General features: G+C 42.7%; 1 protein-coding gene across 2 annotated transcripts in view; it reads right to left on the bottom strand.

Annotated features, from left to right (window-relative positions):
* The window catches only part of arhgap29a (Rho GTPase activating protein 29a), a 33,818-nt gene extending 13,642 nt beyond the window's left edge, over positions 1–20,176 (bottom strand). The window contains exons 1-5 of one of the 2 annotated variants that reach the window (XM_070852887.1): positions 20,129–20,176; positions 18,438–18,852; positions 4,272–4,415; positions 1,190–1,286; positions 334–406 (exon numbers count right to left, since the gene is read on the bottom strand). In XM_070852887.1, the coding sequence (XP_070708988.1) occupies positions 334–406; positions 1,190–1,286; positions 4,272–4,415; positions 18,438–18,753 (630 nt within the window). In that variant the 5' untranslated portion in view covers positions 18,754–18,852; positions 20,129–20,176. Of the gene's footprint in view, positions 1–333; positions 407–1,189; positions 1,287–2,428; positions 2,451–4,271; positions 4,416–18,437; positions 18,853–20,128 lie in introns of those variants that run through there. The other variant, XM_070852889.1, reaches the window with a different exon arrangement.
* Positions 20,177–20,416: the final 240 nt, after the last annotated feature.

The raw sequence follows: 20,416 nt of genomic DNA, 5'->3' as shown, positions 1-20,416 counted from the left end.
AACCTACAGCAGGAAAATAACAATACAATAACATCAATTCATCATTTGCGGAGGCCATTTCGGGAACATGCGTCAACCTGAAAGAGCTCGCTTAACCCTTGAACTCGGCTGGGTAATTTTTCAGAACTTTTGCTTGACAATTCAGGGGTAGTCGGCCACATCCTGGCCTTCATGAGACACTGAATAAACTAATGATAAATGAATGTTCAAGAGTGGGGGATATATGAATACATTAATATCAGCCTTTTGAATGTTGCTGTCAACTACACTTCTGGTAAGTGCCAATTTCACACCTCACCATGACGCACGATATAAATATTGTACTTTTCTTACCCTGCTTCTCTTAGTCAGGGGGAGCCCCAACACTGATCCATTCTCTACATCTCCCATAAGGAAGTCAGACACTCTGAGGGAAAATAGAAAATCAACAGATTCAATTGAGGAAGGTTGAAATTGATCAAAGAAAGCATGCAAAAGAATCAGTTTAAAACATAACTCCAGGTACTCCAGTGTTTCAGTATTACACTTCCATCAAGTGTGGGAACTCATGACGTTACAGATGCAGCAGAAGCCGTGCCGTCTTGACTTTTAGTCCCAAAATTCAATAAAACCTTTAATTAGACCATGCCCCCTCTTGCTGTACACGCCGAAAACTCCTCACCTCTGGGGTTTGTGATACAAGATTTCTGTTTCTAAAAGGTAGCATTTTAAGCCCAACTTATTATTCTTTCTTAAACTCTGGCAAGAGCCACGGGTAAAATCAGTGGAGTTCCCCTTGAATGCTGAAATGTAAATGTCACATATTTGTTAGGCTGATATTTACACAGCATTGTATCATTATCTAGTTCTGGATCTACTCCCCTTTTTTATTTGCCGTTTCAAGGCTTAGTTTTATCTTTTTCTATATCATTTCTATCTATATTATTGTTTCCTTTGTGCGTATTCTTAATTCTTTGTTTCTGTTCTTATGTTGCTTTTATCATGCATGTTGTATGTTGTATTTCTGTCTTAGGCTTGTTCAAAATGTGCTATATAAATACTAACTGACCTATATTAATTACGCAGTCTCAGAATTGATGGAGAACTGATACAGTTGAAAAAGTACTCCTGATTAAGAAGAATAGTACTGTCAACTAACATACAGTTTGGGCCTTGGGAATTGCAATCAGAGCGATGACATCATACTTACACATTGCCAAAGGTGAATGCCAATGTGTCGATAGCGGTGTAGATCTCTCCAAAAAGCTTCTGCTTGTTCTCTTCGTTCACCTCCTTAAAGTTCACCCCTGTCAGATTGTGATAAAGTGGGATTGAGTCAAGCTTTAGCAAACCTAAACCCTGCATACTGAAGACATCCTGCTTTGGCGCCACTGATGTTGCAGTGTTTCAGGCATGAATCTCATCGCATGATTCATCATCCTGTGCGTGGCGTCAAATATGGAGTCAATGAAAATCTCTTTTGAGTCGTGCTGTACTCCTCAAACATACTAGGAGCTCAGGCACTGTTCTCTTTTCGTATGTCAAACGTGCAGACATTTTAAAATTGAACGGCCCCTCAGAGGCATCCAAGAACAACGCTGTACCTTAAATCAGAAAAGATAAGCAAAGACTGCAAGCGTATATATTTGGCTGTAATCTGGAAAGGCAGTAGTTTCCTGCTGTAAGTCTAAACACAGTGATGACTGAGGAAAGAATAACGGAAAAACACCAGTGTAAATACAGCTGTAATCAGTCTTCACAATAAACTTCCTGTCCTGACTGAGCAGAGAGAAAATAAACTAGGAGAGAGATGCACAGAAAACGAGACCGAAAACCAAGCAATAAATCAGTGATGTCACTGACCACTTTGCTGCCTCCGTGATTTCCTCAACCTTTCCTTTCAATTAGAACAATGGAGATTTCTAGAGTTCAAAAGGAGCAGACATTTCGATCTACCGTCTTCCCTTATTGGCGTTGACTTTGTTTTGAGAGTTTCTGTTGGGAATGTCTTTGTAATTGAGATAGGAAAGGAGATTTGGAGATGAACCGTTCTCGTCTTTTCACCACTCAAAATGCTTTAACACTAGATTCGCACATCATTTATACAGGAGGAATCTGATTGAATAGGAGGAGAGTGTTCATTCACACTGCAAAGCTGTGCTTTGGGAGCAGTTTGGGGCTCAGTGTCTTTCCCAGGGACACCGAGACACGCGAACTGGAGGAGACAGTTTTCCGATGGTCGACAACCTGCTCTACCTCTGAGCCACAGCCATCACAGTATGAAAACTGCACGGCCACAGAATGAAAACTGAGGGACATCTATTGACTAACGCCTTCCAAATACTAGGATGCTTTCCCAGCAGATATTAGGCATTGCATCCAGGACTTTTGGAAACACTTGTCAGATAGGTAAATTGCGCTACAAATGGCAAAAGTACAATTTACCCACCTCAAAACTTTCTTCAGCATTTCTCCTGTTTAACAGAAATAAGCCGTCTTGATCATGACCAGAAGTAACCATTACTTCGGGGTGAGATTTTTCTCTCAAAACACCTTCAACAAGTTCCAGTCGTGTGTTCCTCTATCCAGCAGAAGGAAACTTGACAGAGAGTAAATCCAATGTAAAAATTCTTCTCTTAATTTGAGGCACAAAAAGGATTTTGACAGGTTCCAATGTTCATGGGGCCCTGGGAGCCTCTGTTCAACCCCAGGCCAGTTCCTGTAGCTACCACCATTCAAAGCATGAAACTCCCTTATGCTGTTACATGTCCTCCTCTTCTCTCCAACCCCTACCCCCAACAGGACATCCTGAGGCTTGCTGGAATACAATGCCAGTACTCGCTCAGGCCCCAACCAGTGGTCCAAACGTGGAAGTTACATCATCGGGAAAAAATGGTATTGTTTCACTGGAAAAGCACAACACTGTCGAAACTCTCATCAGCTGCAAGGTCCTTCGCAGCATTCAGGTCTAAGAACTTTTCTTCCAATAAAGAATATCGCAAAGGTGTAGCGAATTGGCATGCTAATGGGTGTGAGGTATCAAGATGGAAGAAGTGACGCAACTTCATATGAACAACTATCCTACCTGTGTGTTGATGTAGTTATGAAACGTAGAAATGCAATCCATCCATCCATCCATTCATCTCTGTTCTATTTGTACAGATCCACTTTAAAATTTCTTTTCTAACATTAAAACTCATCTCAAAACAACACACCTCCATAAATAGTAGTATAACACAGTTTTACATCTTCATGTTGTGTAACATTAACGGCTCTGAGATTTGGTCGTGAAAGATAATGTATTTAAGGGCAAAGATGATATTGAACCATGTCACTGTGTGAGTGTCAAGAAGTGAGCAATTCTGGCCACCTAGTGGCAGAAAAGACGTTATAGCATGCTTCACTGCACCTTATGGAAAGACTAGACAGTTACAGCCAATGTAAAAGCTAAAAGCTTCCCTATTCAAAAAGATTCTTCTCTGTGTGCCTCTATTGTGCGTCAAGACGTTTGATTGTCACACAAATAGTCAAGTTGGTGCACGAAAGATGGCACTAATAATTGTGTAAGGCACATACACGCACACACCCATGTGTGTATTTGGACTCATTTCAAATATTTCAGTGAAGGTAAGCTACTTTCTTATGCAGAGCCTCTTCAGGCTTTGTTCACTTCACCATGTCACTATTCCTTATTAAGTGAAAGCTTTTCAAAAAGCTATGCAGCCCCTCTATGCCCCTCTTTGCAATGCAAATTGAGACGAGGTATACTCAGGGGATTCTTGTGTGGCGGCCAAGTTAAGAATTGACCTGCACGCCAGATCATAATCTCAGAGAATGAGGGATTCAATAGGATTCCTCGGTGTAGTTCCCTTTGGACTGGCAGACAAAGCACAAAGGACACCCGCTTCTCCCTGCCTCTTGAATCAGGTATCTGACTCCAAAATATTATTTTCTTACTCTCTGTATGGGGTCTGAAACACATGCTGATGCATTCTAAGCACTTGAGTGACTTCTGAGGAGTTGCATTGCTTTGAAGCTTTAAGAAAACGACACAGAAACATTCCCTGGGAAGTTCTTTTTAAGACTTGGGAGGACAGTGTGAGAGAGAGGACATAGTAATAGTGGATGTCCATTAGATAAAACTGTCAAGGGAGAAGCAGGCATTAGATAAGCAGAGACAGAAAGCAGACCGAAGGAAGAGTGGAGGAGTAGCTGGTATGTTTTACAGGAAAGCTGTGAGTTATGGGTCTGTATGCGTTCAAGGGAGATCTGGTCATCATACTGTAGCTCACCTTTGACCGTGGCGATGACGGTTCCAGCTGTACTGAGGATGTCCACTGAGTTGAGGCTCTGGTGTTTGCTGATAATGGCCTTCAGGACGCGCAGCAGCTCCCCGAGGCGTTCGTGGACTGCATGATGGAGGCAGTCCTGGTGCTCTGGAAAGTTACAGAAAAACGTTTACCAAAGAACAATTAATGTGTACTCAACTTCCCTAAGTCACAATTTTTTCATTTTCACGTTTTACATTCAATCTACCTTGAAATAAGCACAATCTGACTGTATTGTGTAGTAGTCAATAAATTACACGCGTTACACTGCATGTTGCCAGAAAATTCAATTGAAGCATTGTTTAGAATTTATTCACATTAGCAATCATGTCATACTGGGATCTCAGAAGGATTTTTCCCCCCCATCAACTCTCAATTAACCATTTAACACAATGACATTGGGAAAGACAGTAAAAACACAATTTTAATTTTAATTAACAGCTACTGCATTATCCACTAGCCTTGTTAATCTAATCTAAAAAAAAAAATAATAATCAGGGCCACTCGGTGTTCCTCTGATCCTCTGAATGATGACAAGTCAGTGTGCAATTAGCCAGGTTTGATATGCTATAAAACACACTATGTAGAGGCTATAAACTTACTAGTTTTGCTTTATTTATGGAACTTGTACTGCATTTCAAAGAATAGGCTTAACTATGTATCATGTGCTGTGAAACCTGAGCAGATTGGACCTGGAACCCTGCTATTTAAAAATCTCCCTTCTTTGAATGAATGGTGCAACCACATTGGAAACAGGATTACTACATGACATTCCAGCTTTGTTGGCTGAAAGAGTGACCATGGCAGCCGTGTCAGACTACTGCCATCCATTCACAACAGCTCTAGTCAACACTGTAGCAATTAATGGTCTGTTAAGGCAAATACGCCATAAAGCAGAGATGGCAGCGAGATTGCATACAGCAAAACTGCACATAGAGCTGATATGGTGCTAACCTGACAGGACAGTGCAGACCTTGTGTGCTTTGCTGCAGTTAACAGGTAGTTAGTCCCTTAACCACAGAAAATATGGCATCTAAGGTATGCGGTTTCGTGTACTAGATGTGACTTTACAAACAGTGAGTCACCACCATTTACAATGGGACAAAATGCTCTATACTATCAATTAACCTTGATAATGTGCTCTTGGCATGGTTGAGGGTTGAGGTCATGACAAAGAAAATGTGAATGAGTGCATGAACTAGGATTTAAGTGTTTTTTACGATCCATTGAAAACATTCCAACTACTATAGGGTAGTGTGACAGGGCTCTGATGCAGCTAGCATGACTAATACAAGAGGGAAATGAAGAGTCGTCTCTCTGCTCTTCTCTCACACAAAAACACACACACACACACACACACATCATCGGCATTGTGACTGAAACATGTTCCAGTCAGAGGCTGTAATCACACTATACACTGTGTACTGCTCCACAGGTTGTTCTCATTTCATGCTTTAAATGTAATCATCATAGTCACATGTAGAAATGAGCTGATTCTTGGTCAGGTCTCTTTGTATCTTACCGAGTAAATAAAGGTTAAATAATAAAAAAGAAAACAGAAAGAGAGAGAGAGAGCGAGAGAGAAAAAGAGAGAGACAGACACACACAAACACAAAAAGAATGGTTACAGGCAGTCAAAGCCACATTTTGTGCTGACGATCACTCCTGGATTACCCCTTCATGGAAAGGGGGATCAGAAAGACTTTAGCTGTCTCCCATTTTTTCTTTTATTCATTAGCCCTCTTTTTTGGAGTGGGACAAATAGTGCCGCCAGTGGGGCTAATAATGCTGGGTCTGTGTGGCCACCATGACAATGCTAGCTGAGGCCTGACCCGGAAATCCAGCCAACTGACCAGCAGGTGACAAGTTCACATTGACCAACAAGGTCACAACATCACAACATGACAACAAGAATGAAGCACAGATAAAACAGACAAGATGTAGAGGCCACAATTCCCCAACTAAATGTCAAAAAAGAGCAATAGAACACATTTGTGTGTTTGCTGTATGTTCCTGAGTTTCTTATAGGCCTCTGTTTTTCCGTCAGTGAAGTCATAATGTGTCGGAAGGCCATAGATGCTACTGCTTTATTGATTTCTGATAACGCTGCCAATCAGCTCACCCTGCAAATGGGCCACTTAACATAAACCCAAAGGTCGGGAGTGATTCAGGAAGGAGGAAACAGCTGTAGAAAATAACACTGCAAGATAGTCAAGAAGTAATTCCAGGTGAAAATCAAGTACTTGCCAAAGATCCACACACAAACAAATCAACTTGGCTAAAAACAGACACACTGTAAAGATTACATAAGAAAGGCACTGTTCTATTACCACGTGAACTACTCCATGCTAACATGCCCTGTTGCTTCTAGCTTGCCAAAAGCTTCTCCACAGGACCTGGAGAGTCCTATCCTTCACCATAGCAACCATTTTCATCCATCTTCATCAGATGTCATGCACAGCTCCTTCTAGTGCCAAGGGCCTAGTGGTTTTTGATGATGAAAGCCTCTCATCCTTTTGTTTCAACTGCCCAACTCCCCAAGAGGCAGGAAAAGGGCCAGCGGTGTGCTTCTGGCACAACCACACATCAAACAGAGACTCAGTGCTTCTATGCACTCAATGCACATGGGTGTACGGAGAAGGCCACTCTCTTTGTTGGTAGCCTGGATTACTATGTCATTGTAAATGACTGTATCTGTACAATCCTGAATAAAATGACAAAAACTGTGCTACATTATGTGATTTTGTAGGAATGCGACATGTTTTTTCCATTTCCGCTCGCTCAAACTAAGACATAATCTTGTAGTAAAATACTTGACAGGAAGTAGATTTTGTGCACCTGATACAAACAAAATCCATCTAATATATCATATTATCCTTGAAGTAAATGTATTTCCAGTGTTCATCCTTTACTGTTTTCCCAAAGACCTCATCTCTCATAATCTTATACAGGCACCCCAACCCACCATAATTTGATAAGGGTCAAAGTTTACAATGAGCTGCTTCAACACTTAAGCCCTTAATTGGTCCTGGTCAGTTTAGATCCCATTTATGGGCATTATCCTTTCAATGACAAAATACACACAATGGCCTAAATCATCCCGACACAGGCTATACACCCCATTCATCGACCGAGTAACTGAATCCCGAGTCCTGGAGGCATCAAGCCTGAGCAAGCTAGAGGTTTATTAAGGACGAGCCTAAACCATGAATGCCCACGAGACAGAGGGTCTTCCTTTGCAAAGCTCCATGGGCTTCAATCTTCAATAGTGGTTGTGTGGCCTATTGGACCATCCTAAATGGAGGCTAATTAGCAAGACATTATGGTTGCGTCCACCAGCCCAGCAGGACACAGGATAATGTACAGAGACTGATTATTTAACCCCTCAACTGCCATTCTGGCTGAGACACAAAGAGAAGAAGACTCGTTCCCACCACGGAGGGCCAGTTAAAGGAACATCTGACTGATGCATTTTGTTTCAGCAGTGGTATTGTCTTGTTTAAAGCGGGAAAGAAAGTTTGGAAAAGAAAATTTTGCGGAAAAAGTTGCAACGACAGAGGGTGCTTCAACTTGCAAATATTAGCCATCTAAAAACTGACAAAAAAAACAAACAAGCTACAGGGAAGATCATTCTATTTTCCCCTGGGAAGACCTCTGAGTTTTTAAGAGGACTTGTTTGAGTGCCGAAAACTCACCATTGTCCCTGGGGCCACTAGCAAACAGAGGGACTGGTCACCTCGTGGGTCTGCCACATGAAGCATTTATGGAACAATAAATCACAACGGCAGCTTTTCACTTTTCACGGGAAAGAAGGATTTGGGTGTGAGTGTGTGTGTGTCTTTGTCTATGTGTGATGGTTAGCGGTGGGAGGATTCTAAGGAGTGATAGGGGAGGAGTTTTGGTGAGTATAGATGGGTGGGGAGGGGAGGGGGGTGTTGTGTGTTATTTGTGGTAATACTCTCCCTTGGGATTTGTCCCAAATTTACCCCTGCACCCCACTTCCCTGCTTCGGTGGGGGTTATGAGAGAAGGAGAGAGTGAGAGACATTCCTGGGCATAATAAGCTCTGGTGAATGAAGGCTACAGGGGGATCAGACTCTGATCCTGATGAGAAGGAGGCCGCGGATCAGGAGCTGCTCTGAGGCTGCCAGTAACACATTGCCAGGTTTTTACTTCATTAGCGTCATGGAAACCCAACATTCCAGCCTCTTGTTTGGGAGCAGGAACGGGAGTTGCAGGAGTGAGGGGTGGAGGGGGATTCATAATGAAAACATGGTCAGATCATTCACCATCGAGATGACACCTCAATACCAAAACATTGTGCAGCAGAGGTTCACTGACATTTGCATGTTATGAACCTACAACTGCACTAACTTGAAGCCACAGACTGCCGTTTGATATCGTTTCGTCCTGATGATCGAGAATAGAAAGAACATCACATTTGTTGATTTAGTCTGTGCAGTATGTAGGGAGATAATACTGGTGAGCATGAAACCAGCAGCCATAGCAAAATTCTTTACCTGGGACATTTGTGAATTAATATTCTTCTCTTTGTGAGGTTCCACTAAAACCCCTGTTTTTCATATTCATCATTTCAAATAATTTATTTGGTACTTAAGCTCAGTGCTAACCTGCAGGGTTGATGCAATGGGCAAGCTTGATTATTTGCCTAACTGTCTAGTTTAAACACACATTACAATAGAGACGGATCTACTGGTGTCACGCAACATGCAATGTTAAAACTTAATATCTGCCCACAATCTATGGCCTTCCACATAAAAATAAAATGTTGTCTCGCTAGACCATCAATGCACTGATGCTTTTTTATGTGCAACATAAGGAAATGCTCTCATTTGGGACTTAGAATCAATGGCTTGACTCTTTAAAGCACAAAACGTCCACTAGGGCCTGACACAATATGACTTGGCAACATTCCTTTTGCTCTGACCCTAGCTATGCTCAGTCATGCATTGCAAATCATGGGAGCAATGTATTATTTATGCTTCAAAACATTTGAGGGAACGGAGGGGTGCTTATTGCCACAAAGCAAGTGTGAAATCACTAAACATGTCACAACTGGGTCTGAAGAGGTCCGATCAAATCTCATGGCAGCTCATGGCAAAGGGGGCTAAATAGGATGTTGGACAGGCTAGCCATGACCAATGTCAATCAAAACCTCCCAATGTGTTCTATTGAGTCAGACCACAGCTGGACATTCCAGCATCTCACCCCTTAATAACCAACTACGACTCTGTAGTGGCAGTTGTTTCAAAGAAATTGTGCATTCATCAAAATCTATGGTAAGGCTAGATTTCAAGGGGCTCCTTTCAGACTTTGCCCCTTCTTCAAAAGACAAGTAACCAAATGTGGGTCTAATAATCAATCACTGTGTGACTTAATAACCTTTGTTTTGTTCAAATGGATTCTTCTTTACTTGGCTAGGGTGAAATGCCACATTCTTTCACATAACCCTCTCACCAGTACTACATCTTTAAATGGGGTATTCATGTGCATTGCTAAAAATGACCCCATCGTTTCAATCCACATATGAACTATGTCTTTGCCCGACTATAAGGGGGCCTTGCAAAATGGGTCCACTTAACCTTTAACACTTTGGCAGGGTCACTGCAATGGGTGGCCCATATGTCCCTTGATATCCCCCTCCCAAACATACTTCCTGTGGTCAGTGGCCCTGGTCCACCTCTGTCGACAGACCACCGGTGGTCCACTCTACGGATTAGCAGATTACATGCAGCTGGTAAAAGGCAAGGGACACTTTGCTTTCCTAGAGCTCTATGTTCATATCGAGGCATTCCCTGTTGCTTTACCTTTGAAGCCCTTTTTCCCATGGCTGCATGCACAAAGAGTTGGCGTTTAAAAAAGAGGCTAGACACACACCACCTTCCACCTAGCTGGGGGGCTTTTATGTTCCCACTCTGCAGGCTACTGCCTTTGTCAGGCTTGTTAGCCATTAGCTCAGGAAACCAGAAATGTATTTAAAACTAGGTTCAATGAAGGCTGAAAACAGGAAATGCCTGACATTAAGTTTGACTGCAAGGGAGGAACAAATTATGGAACCACATATTGCAAGCTCCAATATTAAAGATCTGATGGGGAAGTATCCTAAAATCCATGTGTGAACTGGTAAAATGTTCCTAGATCTTTTAGCCAACAGACACATTTACCCTTGGATATTTCTCTCTTGAGTCCTTCGCATATAAATGAGATTCCCAGTGTGGAGGGAAGAATTTGTTTTTCCCCCTCTTTCATTTCTCTTTGGAGCTGTCTGTCACAGTGAGGAAAGACAGGCAAGCTTTCTCTCTGGATACCCCCCCACATCATCACCACCACCACCACCACCACCTACTGTTGATGCAGAGCTCTGAAGGTTGGCATTCCAACTATGCTTTCTTTAAGAGAAACTGCAAATCCCCCCACCGTGCAACCTCTAGCTGGCAGCCAAACAAGTCAGGCATTAGGCTGAAGAGACTACAGTTGCTTCCCAAGCTGTGTAATGTAGGCAAAGGAACATCAGCAAGCCAGCGAGCTGGAAGAACTGTCCAATAAGTACAAAGATGGGCCCCTTCAGTACACCTGTCAAGGGGCAGAACAGGGAGGTGAGGGGGCTGAGGTTGGGGGCAAATACAGCATTGGAGAACAAGAGGACACTGTTTAGCTTTACTAGAATCCTAATCCTGAGAGAATGGGCTTTTTGCAATAGAAAGCTTGCATTAGAAAACTTACTCTCATAACTGTCAAGGCATTTAAGTTGGTAAAATATAAACAACCTTTTCTAATTCAAAGTATCTCTCAATTTTAGGCAACATCAAGAGTTTAAGGGAGTTGTTTTTATGCATACAGCTGGAACAACACTGATTATAAAAAAGGAACTGGGACAAATATACCCTCTCTAATCTACACCCCAATGGGACCTAATTTGAGTCTCACAAGACAGGGCAGACCCCAATTGGTCCTGGCTATGCTTCACGCTCAGTCTGTTTACCTCCACATCAAACAGGGTCTCTGTTCCTTTCACTGAGCACAGAAACCAGAGTCCGTAAACTTACAGAAAGTTGTGGACAAAACCGACGGCTGGTCATTCCTCTCGCTCCCATCAGCTCCGTTGACTTCCAACAAGATATGTGCTGTAGCCAGCATGGGGCTGACCCCGTCACAAGCGAATATGCTCCAAGGTTTGCTCTCATAGTAAAACAAGGCCAGTTATAGTCAGTATACTTGTTGCTGCACAGGGAATTACAAAAAAACGAAGCAGATAAGAAATCTATAAGAGAAAAATCTGTGAAAAAGATTGAAAACTTGATTTCGCTCAAAGACTGCGCTTGGCCATAAGTAAACACAGTCAGTGCCTCTGGCATGCTGAAATTGAAATAAGCACTTGTCACCTGTAGCATCTCATCAGTTCAGCATGGCTGACTCTTCTTTCAAATTCTCCCTTGCAAAGCTGACACAGTACACAGTCACACAGTAACAGTCACTACACCACAAAAACACGCCCTTCAGTAGCACGCAGACTAAAGGAGATCAGGGTAGGCCATGTTATTTTGTATCTTGATATAGGGATTTGCAGTCCTCAGCCCCATTTGACTGTTTCAAGACTTTGCACTCAGACAAACTTGTATCTTCCACAAAATCATTAAATTCAATATTCAATTGCTGAGTAACAACAGGAGGAAAGAGAGCCAGAGTAGCAATTTTGACTGCTGACATGCTTTGTTAATTTGCTTGTTTTAATATGACTCAAATTATTTAGCTGAGTTGCTTTAATCTGTGATCACGTAATCAACTTGTGTTGCAAAAAAAGCTCATGACAATTTCTCAGGTTTCAACAAAAAAAAAAGTTTTGTGTCTTCAATGAGCTCTTAATGATAAATGACTTATTGATCACAAAAATGGATGTATCCAAATCAAAAGACTGTATTAGTTGATGAATAATTTACAGCGCGCATGTTGTTTAAAAGTGCAGGATGTCAAATTAACGCTGCTTTAACTAATTCGAGATGACTGTAATCCCATGCAGGGGTTGAAGCTACAGATTTGAGGGCTACTTAAGCTTATTCAGAGGATAAATTTGCCATCCTTGTTTTAAAGTCTTAATCCAAGGAGGGCGAGGGGTGGTCCCCTGATCATGCAGCCAAGTGGGTGCTGATTTAATCTGCCATCTTTGTTCCGAGTTGTGTGGGTAAGAATGCTGAAGAATCCTGCCATCTTCAATATTATATTACTTTACAGTTGGACAAAAGCATCAATTGTGTATACAAGAAGATTCCTGTAGTAAAGTGTCTAAAGTACAGTCCTTCATCGGAGCCCACAATCCTTGGCTTCTCATGTGTAGTGTGGGAATCCTGGAGTTTTATCTTGGTGTGTGGCAGACATCAACAGCCTCCTGGAACAAAGCTGCCCCAGCAAAAACAGGGCCCATAACCATAAATTTTACTGGAGGGAAGGAAGGAGAGAGACACACAGAGAGGGAGCTCCCTTGGGTTACAACTTGAAAACAACTTACAAATCTTCAAGTGCAGTCGGGCTATTAAACTTGACAAGTCAACATGGTTTCGGCACCTGTATACAGCATGCCATAATTGCAGCCATTGTGCACTGAAGATAGATTGTAAGCCAACAGTGTTCTGTACTATTTATGATTTAATGATTTAATGATTTAATATTTAGCTGCCTCGAGCAGAGGGGATAAACTGACCTGCCATATGTCAAAATACTTTTAATCCCAGGGGGTAACAATCCAAAGATCTAACCCCAGCACTGCGCTCACTAATGCTGAGACAATAGATGTGCTTTTAAACCAAAAAAAAAAATCACCCAAAACAATTACGGTAATGTAATAAATCCTGTTAGGCAGCTTAGTCAGCAAGATAAGTTTACAGTGTGATTAATTCGAGATCTTTGGAAAATCTAATCTAGGAAATGTATCTTTATCTTTAAGAGACAACCTTAAAGTAAGCAAGGCTAGTTGTCTTGTGCTTGTGATAATTTACAGTGACTTTAAATATGGGCACAGTAAAGAACCATAAAAGGAACTTTTTGGAGGAAAGAAAAAGCTTGCAATGCTTCACTGTGGATCCTAGACCCAGAGGGATAGCCTGTCTAAACAGAGCAGTTACCGCCATTAAGAAAGTCTGGAATGGTTAGTGAAAAGCCCAAGTAGGGCTAATTTTAGGCTGGTATTTCACAGGGGGTGATTTAGAATACAAATCACTAAAATAGCATTTAGGCTTTCTCTGAGGACCCAGACCAGAACCACTTTCCCACAAAGCTTTAGCATCATGGTAGAATACTCTGCAGACGTGCAGAGAAAAGGCACTTATTTCCCACATCTTTACAGCACATTTCAACTAGAGCCACACAAATGAAGCCAAAATGCAACTCAGTAGAGTTAAGTTCCACATCAATGCAACCATTTTACCATTGTCTTTACTGTCGATGATTCCAAAAAAAAAAAAGTACCTCTAAAGCCACAAAATTGTAGCACAGCGAGTGGTCAGGTGCATTTAAGTGTATTTGGGAACATTACACAACACCTGTGTTAGTAGGGACCTGTTAATCATTAAAACCATGAACCGCACACTGACTTTAAGGAAGGAGCCTCCAAAAGCCATACAGAATACCTGTGGACAGTTATGACTCATTGCTTATGACCTCGAAGCACAACACACAGCTGACATAAGGCATGTGTGTCACAAATTAAAACTCACAAATAAAAACTGTGACTAATGGCTGTGACTGAGATGATGAGCCTTCATGCCCAGCCATTCTTTCTAGGAAAGACGGCTGGCATTGCACAATATTTAGGAGTTGTAATGGAAGGATGGCACAATGGGACTGAGGAGAGCTTGTTAGCCACAACCAGGTGTGGGTGGTTCAACATTCACATGTGGCACTGAAAACGGACTTAATTAAAAGCGTGGTTATGTTTCACTTCATTTTAAAATCTCCAACGGACAGGTGATATACACACTGGTGATTGAATATCTGTGCAAACACAACCGACACACAAGAGAAAAACAGTCTGTCTGGGAGCTGCAAATGAACAAAGAACTGACCTAAAGTTGCAGTAGGCTGCCTACGGTCTACTGAAAAGGGAACAGCATTAAGTTATTAGTAAATCTGACCTGTTTCAATTCAAGAACAATCTTCCTTAATCACAATACAGACAGAGCTAGATGATGTAGATAATTGTAGCACTCTAATAACATATAAATGTATTATATGTTCTCCTCAGCTTCACTGAGCCAAAAGCTTGCTGGTGCAGTTTTCCTTCTTAAGAAGCTGATGCGCAAAATTGGCCATCATTCTGCTTGGCAGCACAGTAGCATGAAAACACTAATGACATACCTGTCCCAGTCAGACAGGTAGCCACAACAATACACCCTCAGTCCTAAAATAGGTGATGAGATGCACGGTCTTCTGCAGAGCTCCAGCAAAACACAGCAACTGAAAAACAGTGTTGGAGTCTGTTTGTTTTAATGACAACACGCTAGGGCCGAACGCTGATCTTATGACGGGGAGCTTCAGAGGCCCCAGTTACTGTCACAAACACAAAGGCCACAGAGACCACTTCCTATACTCTTCTGGTCTTCAAACATCAAAACAATAATCCCCACAATTACTGACATGTCCTTCACAAGTAGACACTGGACAAGTTTACGACCATAAAAGATAACACAACCGCTCCCGTATATCTATTAAAGGTGCTTGTTTTTTGCCACTGACAGGCTCAGACTGTTATAGAAAGGATCTCTGCAGAGACAGACCTGTTAGATCCTTTTTGTTTAACCAGAAATAGCCATTACATCTCTCAGTTCAAAGGCATCAGACTCCCCTGACAAAAAAAAGTCATTTACAGGACAGTTGCCAGTCTATCGCTGTCTCTATCAGTTAGTTCGTTTGTGTTATTGTGTGACTACTATATTCTTGTAACACACAGCACCACAAACAAACTAACAGTAGGAAAGCCAGTCTCAGGCACTGCAAGGTAAAACAGCTGTTTTTGTCAATGGGCTCTGGTGTGTTTGAGCAGCATGCTACAACGGCTGGTTCTGGCTGAACAAAAAGGATCGTACAGATCTGTCTCTGCAGTGATCGTGTCGGTTATGTTGTCAGACACTTTGAACAGCAATCTGAGCCCGTCAGTGGCGAACACAAGCACTTGTAGGGGACGTACTTTGATCAAGTGCAGTTGCCCCAAAGGATTGCATTGCCGTTATTGCAGCCTGTTCACTGCCTGCTCTCAGCTGCCGGTTGAGGAGATCTACTGGGCCAATTCTACAAGTTTTTATACCCACCGGTCATTTCAAACCCAAAATATGTAAAAAATAAAATAAAATAAATAAAAATAGGACCCAGGTTTGAAAAGTTATCCTTTAAAGAGGTATGTAAATATCTGTCACACACTGCAGATGCAGAGAAGAGAAATCAGCACTGACCTGACTCTGTGCACTGAAGGCACATAAACACTAGAAACAAACAAAATGTAGCAATGCGTCACTGACTCCGACCACAACTGAACAGCAACCATGTTATAATTACCATTTAAGGTTGATGTGCATTGCTAGACAAATAAACTTAAAAATAAAACATTCTTTAATGGAACTGGCTGAGGAAACCCCTCAGGGACCAATCCCACAGGCCACAGCTATTCTTGACTTGGGAAAGAATCATCCCTGCAAAAGCTGCCAGATAGCAGCAGCATGCTAGTCTGGAGATGCCTCCTTGGACAATGGGTGTCAGACTCACGTCGTTGACTGTGAATACAGGCACTGTTCGGGGGATACACGACTCTAAGCTCAATATTGCCCTTGACTATTAGCCTTGCCTGGTAAAAAAGGGAGGTTCCCTTGGGTTTCAATGAGTGGCCAGGGTAATGACAGGTTGCACAGACAATATGGCCATAAATCACATCCAATCGCAGCACAAGTCATTGACTCCCAACAATCTGTTAGCAAGCTGTGCTAAAGCTCTGGCGTGCTAAACTGCAACAATGACACTTTGAAGACGTTTATTGGCGAGAAGCACAGACCATCCTGACGGACCATGAGGTCAAGCGTGTCCCCACGTGAAACAACTGATTTATCACACATTCTGACTATTTCACTTTTTTCCTGGAGCTTCAAATGACTCCGAGAACAAAGATCTCTTTGCCGCTCTCCTCGGCTGTGGAGACGTCCGCTTTCTAAATTGCAATCAGCCCATTTTCCAAAACCTACCTTTTCCTGCATTTAGCTAAAATAAGCCCACTAATGGGAATACTTTGCTTTACAATCATCCCAGCATCTCAGTGACTGCATTTGCATAATAGAGCTTGTGCTTACTGGACCTGTAAATTGAGTGCAACTACGTTAGCAGCGGAGTGGGCTGACGGTCGCTGAGTAATGTTCTTCATGGGTTTGCTTTAAGCCCATTTAAGGTATGGTGTTCTGAAGTTCTACTCAGTCTGTGCACTTGTTATTCGGAGAGAGCACAGATTATAAACTAGTTTCTTAATGACAAGCAGCAAAGGCAAAATGTCTAATATGTCGGCTATGCAACCTTGTTACATAGCAAGAACCTGGGCATGCACGTTGTGTGTTGATCACCCTTAGATTGCTATTTAACAGACCATTATCACAACTTCATCCAAAGCTAATTACACTTGACTAAGTAAGAAATAGAAAAGCAATGAACGCTCGAGGCTTATTTCTTATTTGAAGCCACCTTCTGCTCCGTAAAGCTGCAGACATCAATCTCCTGCACATGATGATTTACTGCTTTGATCCTTGGCATGCTGACAGGTCACTGAAAAGTCTCTCAAGCTTAAAAAGTGCCTGCTGCAAGTCTTACTCTCTATAATGCCGACATGTCCAGCCAGGTCAAGCACCTTTGCTGACCTCTCCAGACAAAAAAAAAAAAAAAAAAAAGCCTGGGATTCCTTTTTTCCAGGCCGTGGGTGTCATGGCACAGTGGTAATTAGACGTTCTTTACCAGGTCTCCGGATTAACAAATTTGGGACTGATCCAAGAAAAACACTGAACATACGAAGTCAGGAATGTAATAACTACCCTCACAAATGTACACAATAACAGAGATAGGAGCACGTCTCATCCCTGTCTCTAAACTGCCTTATAGTTTGGAAATTACCCAATTCCTCACTGGTGAAGAGAATCCCGATAGATAGCAGCTAAGAGAGTGTTTTATTCTGGTTTAAAAAGCTGGGGAGTCAGCACAGCATTTCCCCTGTTTAACCGCTCCCCTGTAATGACTACAATGAAAGTATTGCACATTTAAATGATGTAGTGTAATCAGAAGGGTACTGTTTGTGGCAAGCATCCTTGACTTGACTCGCAAGTTAACCAGAAAATTGAGAATTGTTCTGCAAGGTGCCGAGACCTTGTCATTTATCCAGCCCGTCATTAACAGTTCTTGGAGAGACTAGTGCATACACTTTCTTTGTATTTTCTCCTTTACAGACAGAAGTAAAAGGACAAGGAGGGCAAGAAGCAAACTAACAGTGAGATAAGGCTGGTTGAGTGACCGAGCTGCCAAGGCCACAGTCGGACAAAACAGGCAGATAGACCTGGGACTGTGTACATTGTGCTGAAAGCAACAGTGTGTGCACAAGAGTTGACTGGCAGCTACGGCCCGTTATAAACTGCTTTGGCTGTGCTTACACTACACTAACCCCCCCTCCCTCCCTCACACACACACACACACACAGCCACAAGTTCAGATTTTAAAGGACATTCTCAGCTTGCATTTGAGACTTGTTTGTCATAATAATCATGAAGCAGAACAAAGGCAGGTTTAACCACTCTGATGTGTTCGTGTAACCACAAAAAACAGGATAACACGACGACATGTCATGGCTAACATGTGGAAGCACTCACATGGGGAGCTTATTGAAAAGTCCACATCTAAAATGGCAAATGAAAATAGCAACCGATATGGCTCACGTTAGTATTTGAGCCCAGTAGTGTGAACATAACTGATTTATTATAGGTGTGAAACATTACTATCTAAAAAAAAAAAAAAGCATTGTGTAGTTAGGAGCATGCATGATGCTTTTGATCATCGGCAGAAACACATTTCCCATGAGGCCAGTGTTCACCCTTTCCAAACATACCTTTGGAGTTGAAAACTTCTTTAAGTTGCAGAAGCACATCAGCAAACTTGCGCACGTCGCTGACCAGCTGCATGATGTAGTTTGGGTCTGTGGCGGGGATGTCTGGGCTGTCCGAGCTCACCGAGCCGCTCTTGGAGACCCTGCCTGGCACCCAGGGCCCCACGCTGGAAACGTTTGGACTTGCAGAACCCAAGCTGGAGCTGGAGAGGCGGGAGATGCCGAGAGAGAGTTTGGTTCCACCGCCGCCACCGCTGCCGCCTCCTCCTCCTCCTCCTGATCCTCCACCAGTGCTCTGGCGCAGCATGGCAGCCAGCATGTCTTATGGGTCCGGTGGCCCTCAGGCCTGGTGACTGTTATCCCGCAGTTCAGCTCCGTTCTCAGACCCAGCACTGCACCACAACAGGGATGAAGGATGCTGCCAAGGAGACAGAAGACTTTTAATCCTCATAAGGACCATTTAGAGTGCCATGACAGTACTGTCTGTTTCACAGGTGGAACTCACGACCAGCTGGGTCTTAACGTGACATAAACCCCAACAGCAACAAATACAGTTGGACAATTCTTCACCCAGCTTCTGTTTTACTAAGACGGTTTTTCATGGTGTTCACAACACTGTGAAATGGCTCGTCTGTCGTTTGCAGAAGGATGGCATGTCATGAACATGCAGAGAGTCTGAATGGGTCAATCAGCTGGACAGTTCCTGTCAGGAATATTTCAAGGAGTCTGCCCTTTTGAACAATGTGTGAGGAAACTCAATCAGACAATGGTTGTAGTGGTAAATATGCTTCTGTATTTGTGATCTTAATTCAGTAATGATATAAATTACAACCCCCAAACATAATCTGACAGATCCAACCAGTCTGTAGCTACAGTACAACAGTCACTACATGTTTGGCTGTGAATAACAACAGATCACACAGGACGTGAAACTTATATAACTAATAACTAGGTACATTTGTGATGACAGCCCTCCATATTAACTGATGTAAACATGTTCTGCACTTTAATTCAGTGGTATCTGAAGTGTAAGCCAAACGCTCTTTTGTCAAATTAAGTGTAAAACCAGTGAAGAAAATAGTTAAACACAGGTGGGTCTGAGCGACACGCTCCCCGTGCACAGGTAATCAAAGCACACGACACTGCCGCTTAAAAATCCCACAGTGGGACGTTTTCTTTCTTATTGCTCAATAAAACGAGACGAGTTTAACCCCTTTGAGACTGCTCGATCTTTAAGGTCTACTAGTTAATTCGGCAGACATAAAATCGACCAAGCACCATTGTTTGTCCTAAATTTTCGACTTTTTGCACCCAGTCCTGACTGCTGGATCGCGGATCCACCATTAGTGTTTAACGTTAAGGTTGTCAACTTTAGCTCGGCTAAATTAACCTAAATGTACGGCGGCAGAAGTCCTACATGCTTCGTGGATTGGAGATGAGCCAATTCGGTGAGTTTGGACAGTTTAAAAAGTGGTGTTCCCTCAAGAACGAGGGAGCTTTTTGTCAGCGAAAGGCGGCATTAAAGTGTCGTCTTTGGCTAAATGTCAACGGCTTTTTCTGGCAGGTTTCACTGTGAAAAGTGCGCAGTTAATTTACTCCACTGAAACTAATCACGTTAGGTAAAGTTACTGGTCAGATGCTACTGTTACCTACATAAAGGTTACAGCGTTACATTGTCAGAGGAAACTACACACCTGGATCCTGAAACATTTCAGCTGAAACAAACTCCCGAGGCGGAAAAATGAGCGGTGGCCCGTCTGGAGAAAGACAAATTAATCCACAAAGTCTGCGCTGTCCTGGTCTCTCACAGCCGCAACCGCTGCCCTCAAAGCCCGCACTGTCCGGCTCAGAGCCCCCGAGTTCAACCGCCTCCTCTCTCCATGTGATGCAGAGTGTAACTTGTGATTGGTGTGTGTGTGTGTGTGTGTGTGTGTGTGTGTGTGTGTGTGTGTGTGTGTGTGTGTGTGTGTGGATCCCTTAAC

This window comes from Pempheris klunzingeri, chromosome 21 (genome assembly GCF_042242105.1).
Source record: "Pempheris klunzingeri isolate RE-2024b chromosome 21, fPemKlu1.hap1, whole genome shotgun sequence".
NCBI classification, from domain to species: Eukaryota; Metazoa; Chordata; class Actinopteri; order Acropomatiformes; family Pempheridae; genus Pempheris; species Pempheris klunzingeri.
This window is presented reverse-complemented; position numbering and strand designations above follow the sequence as displayed.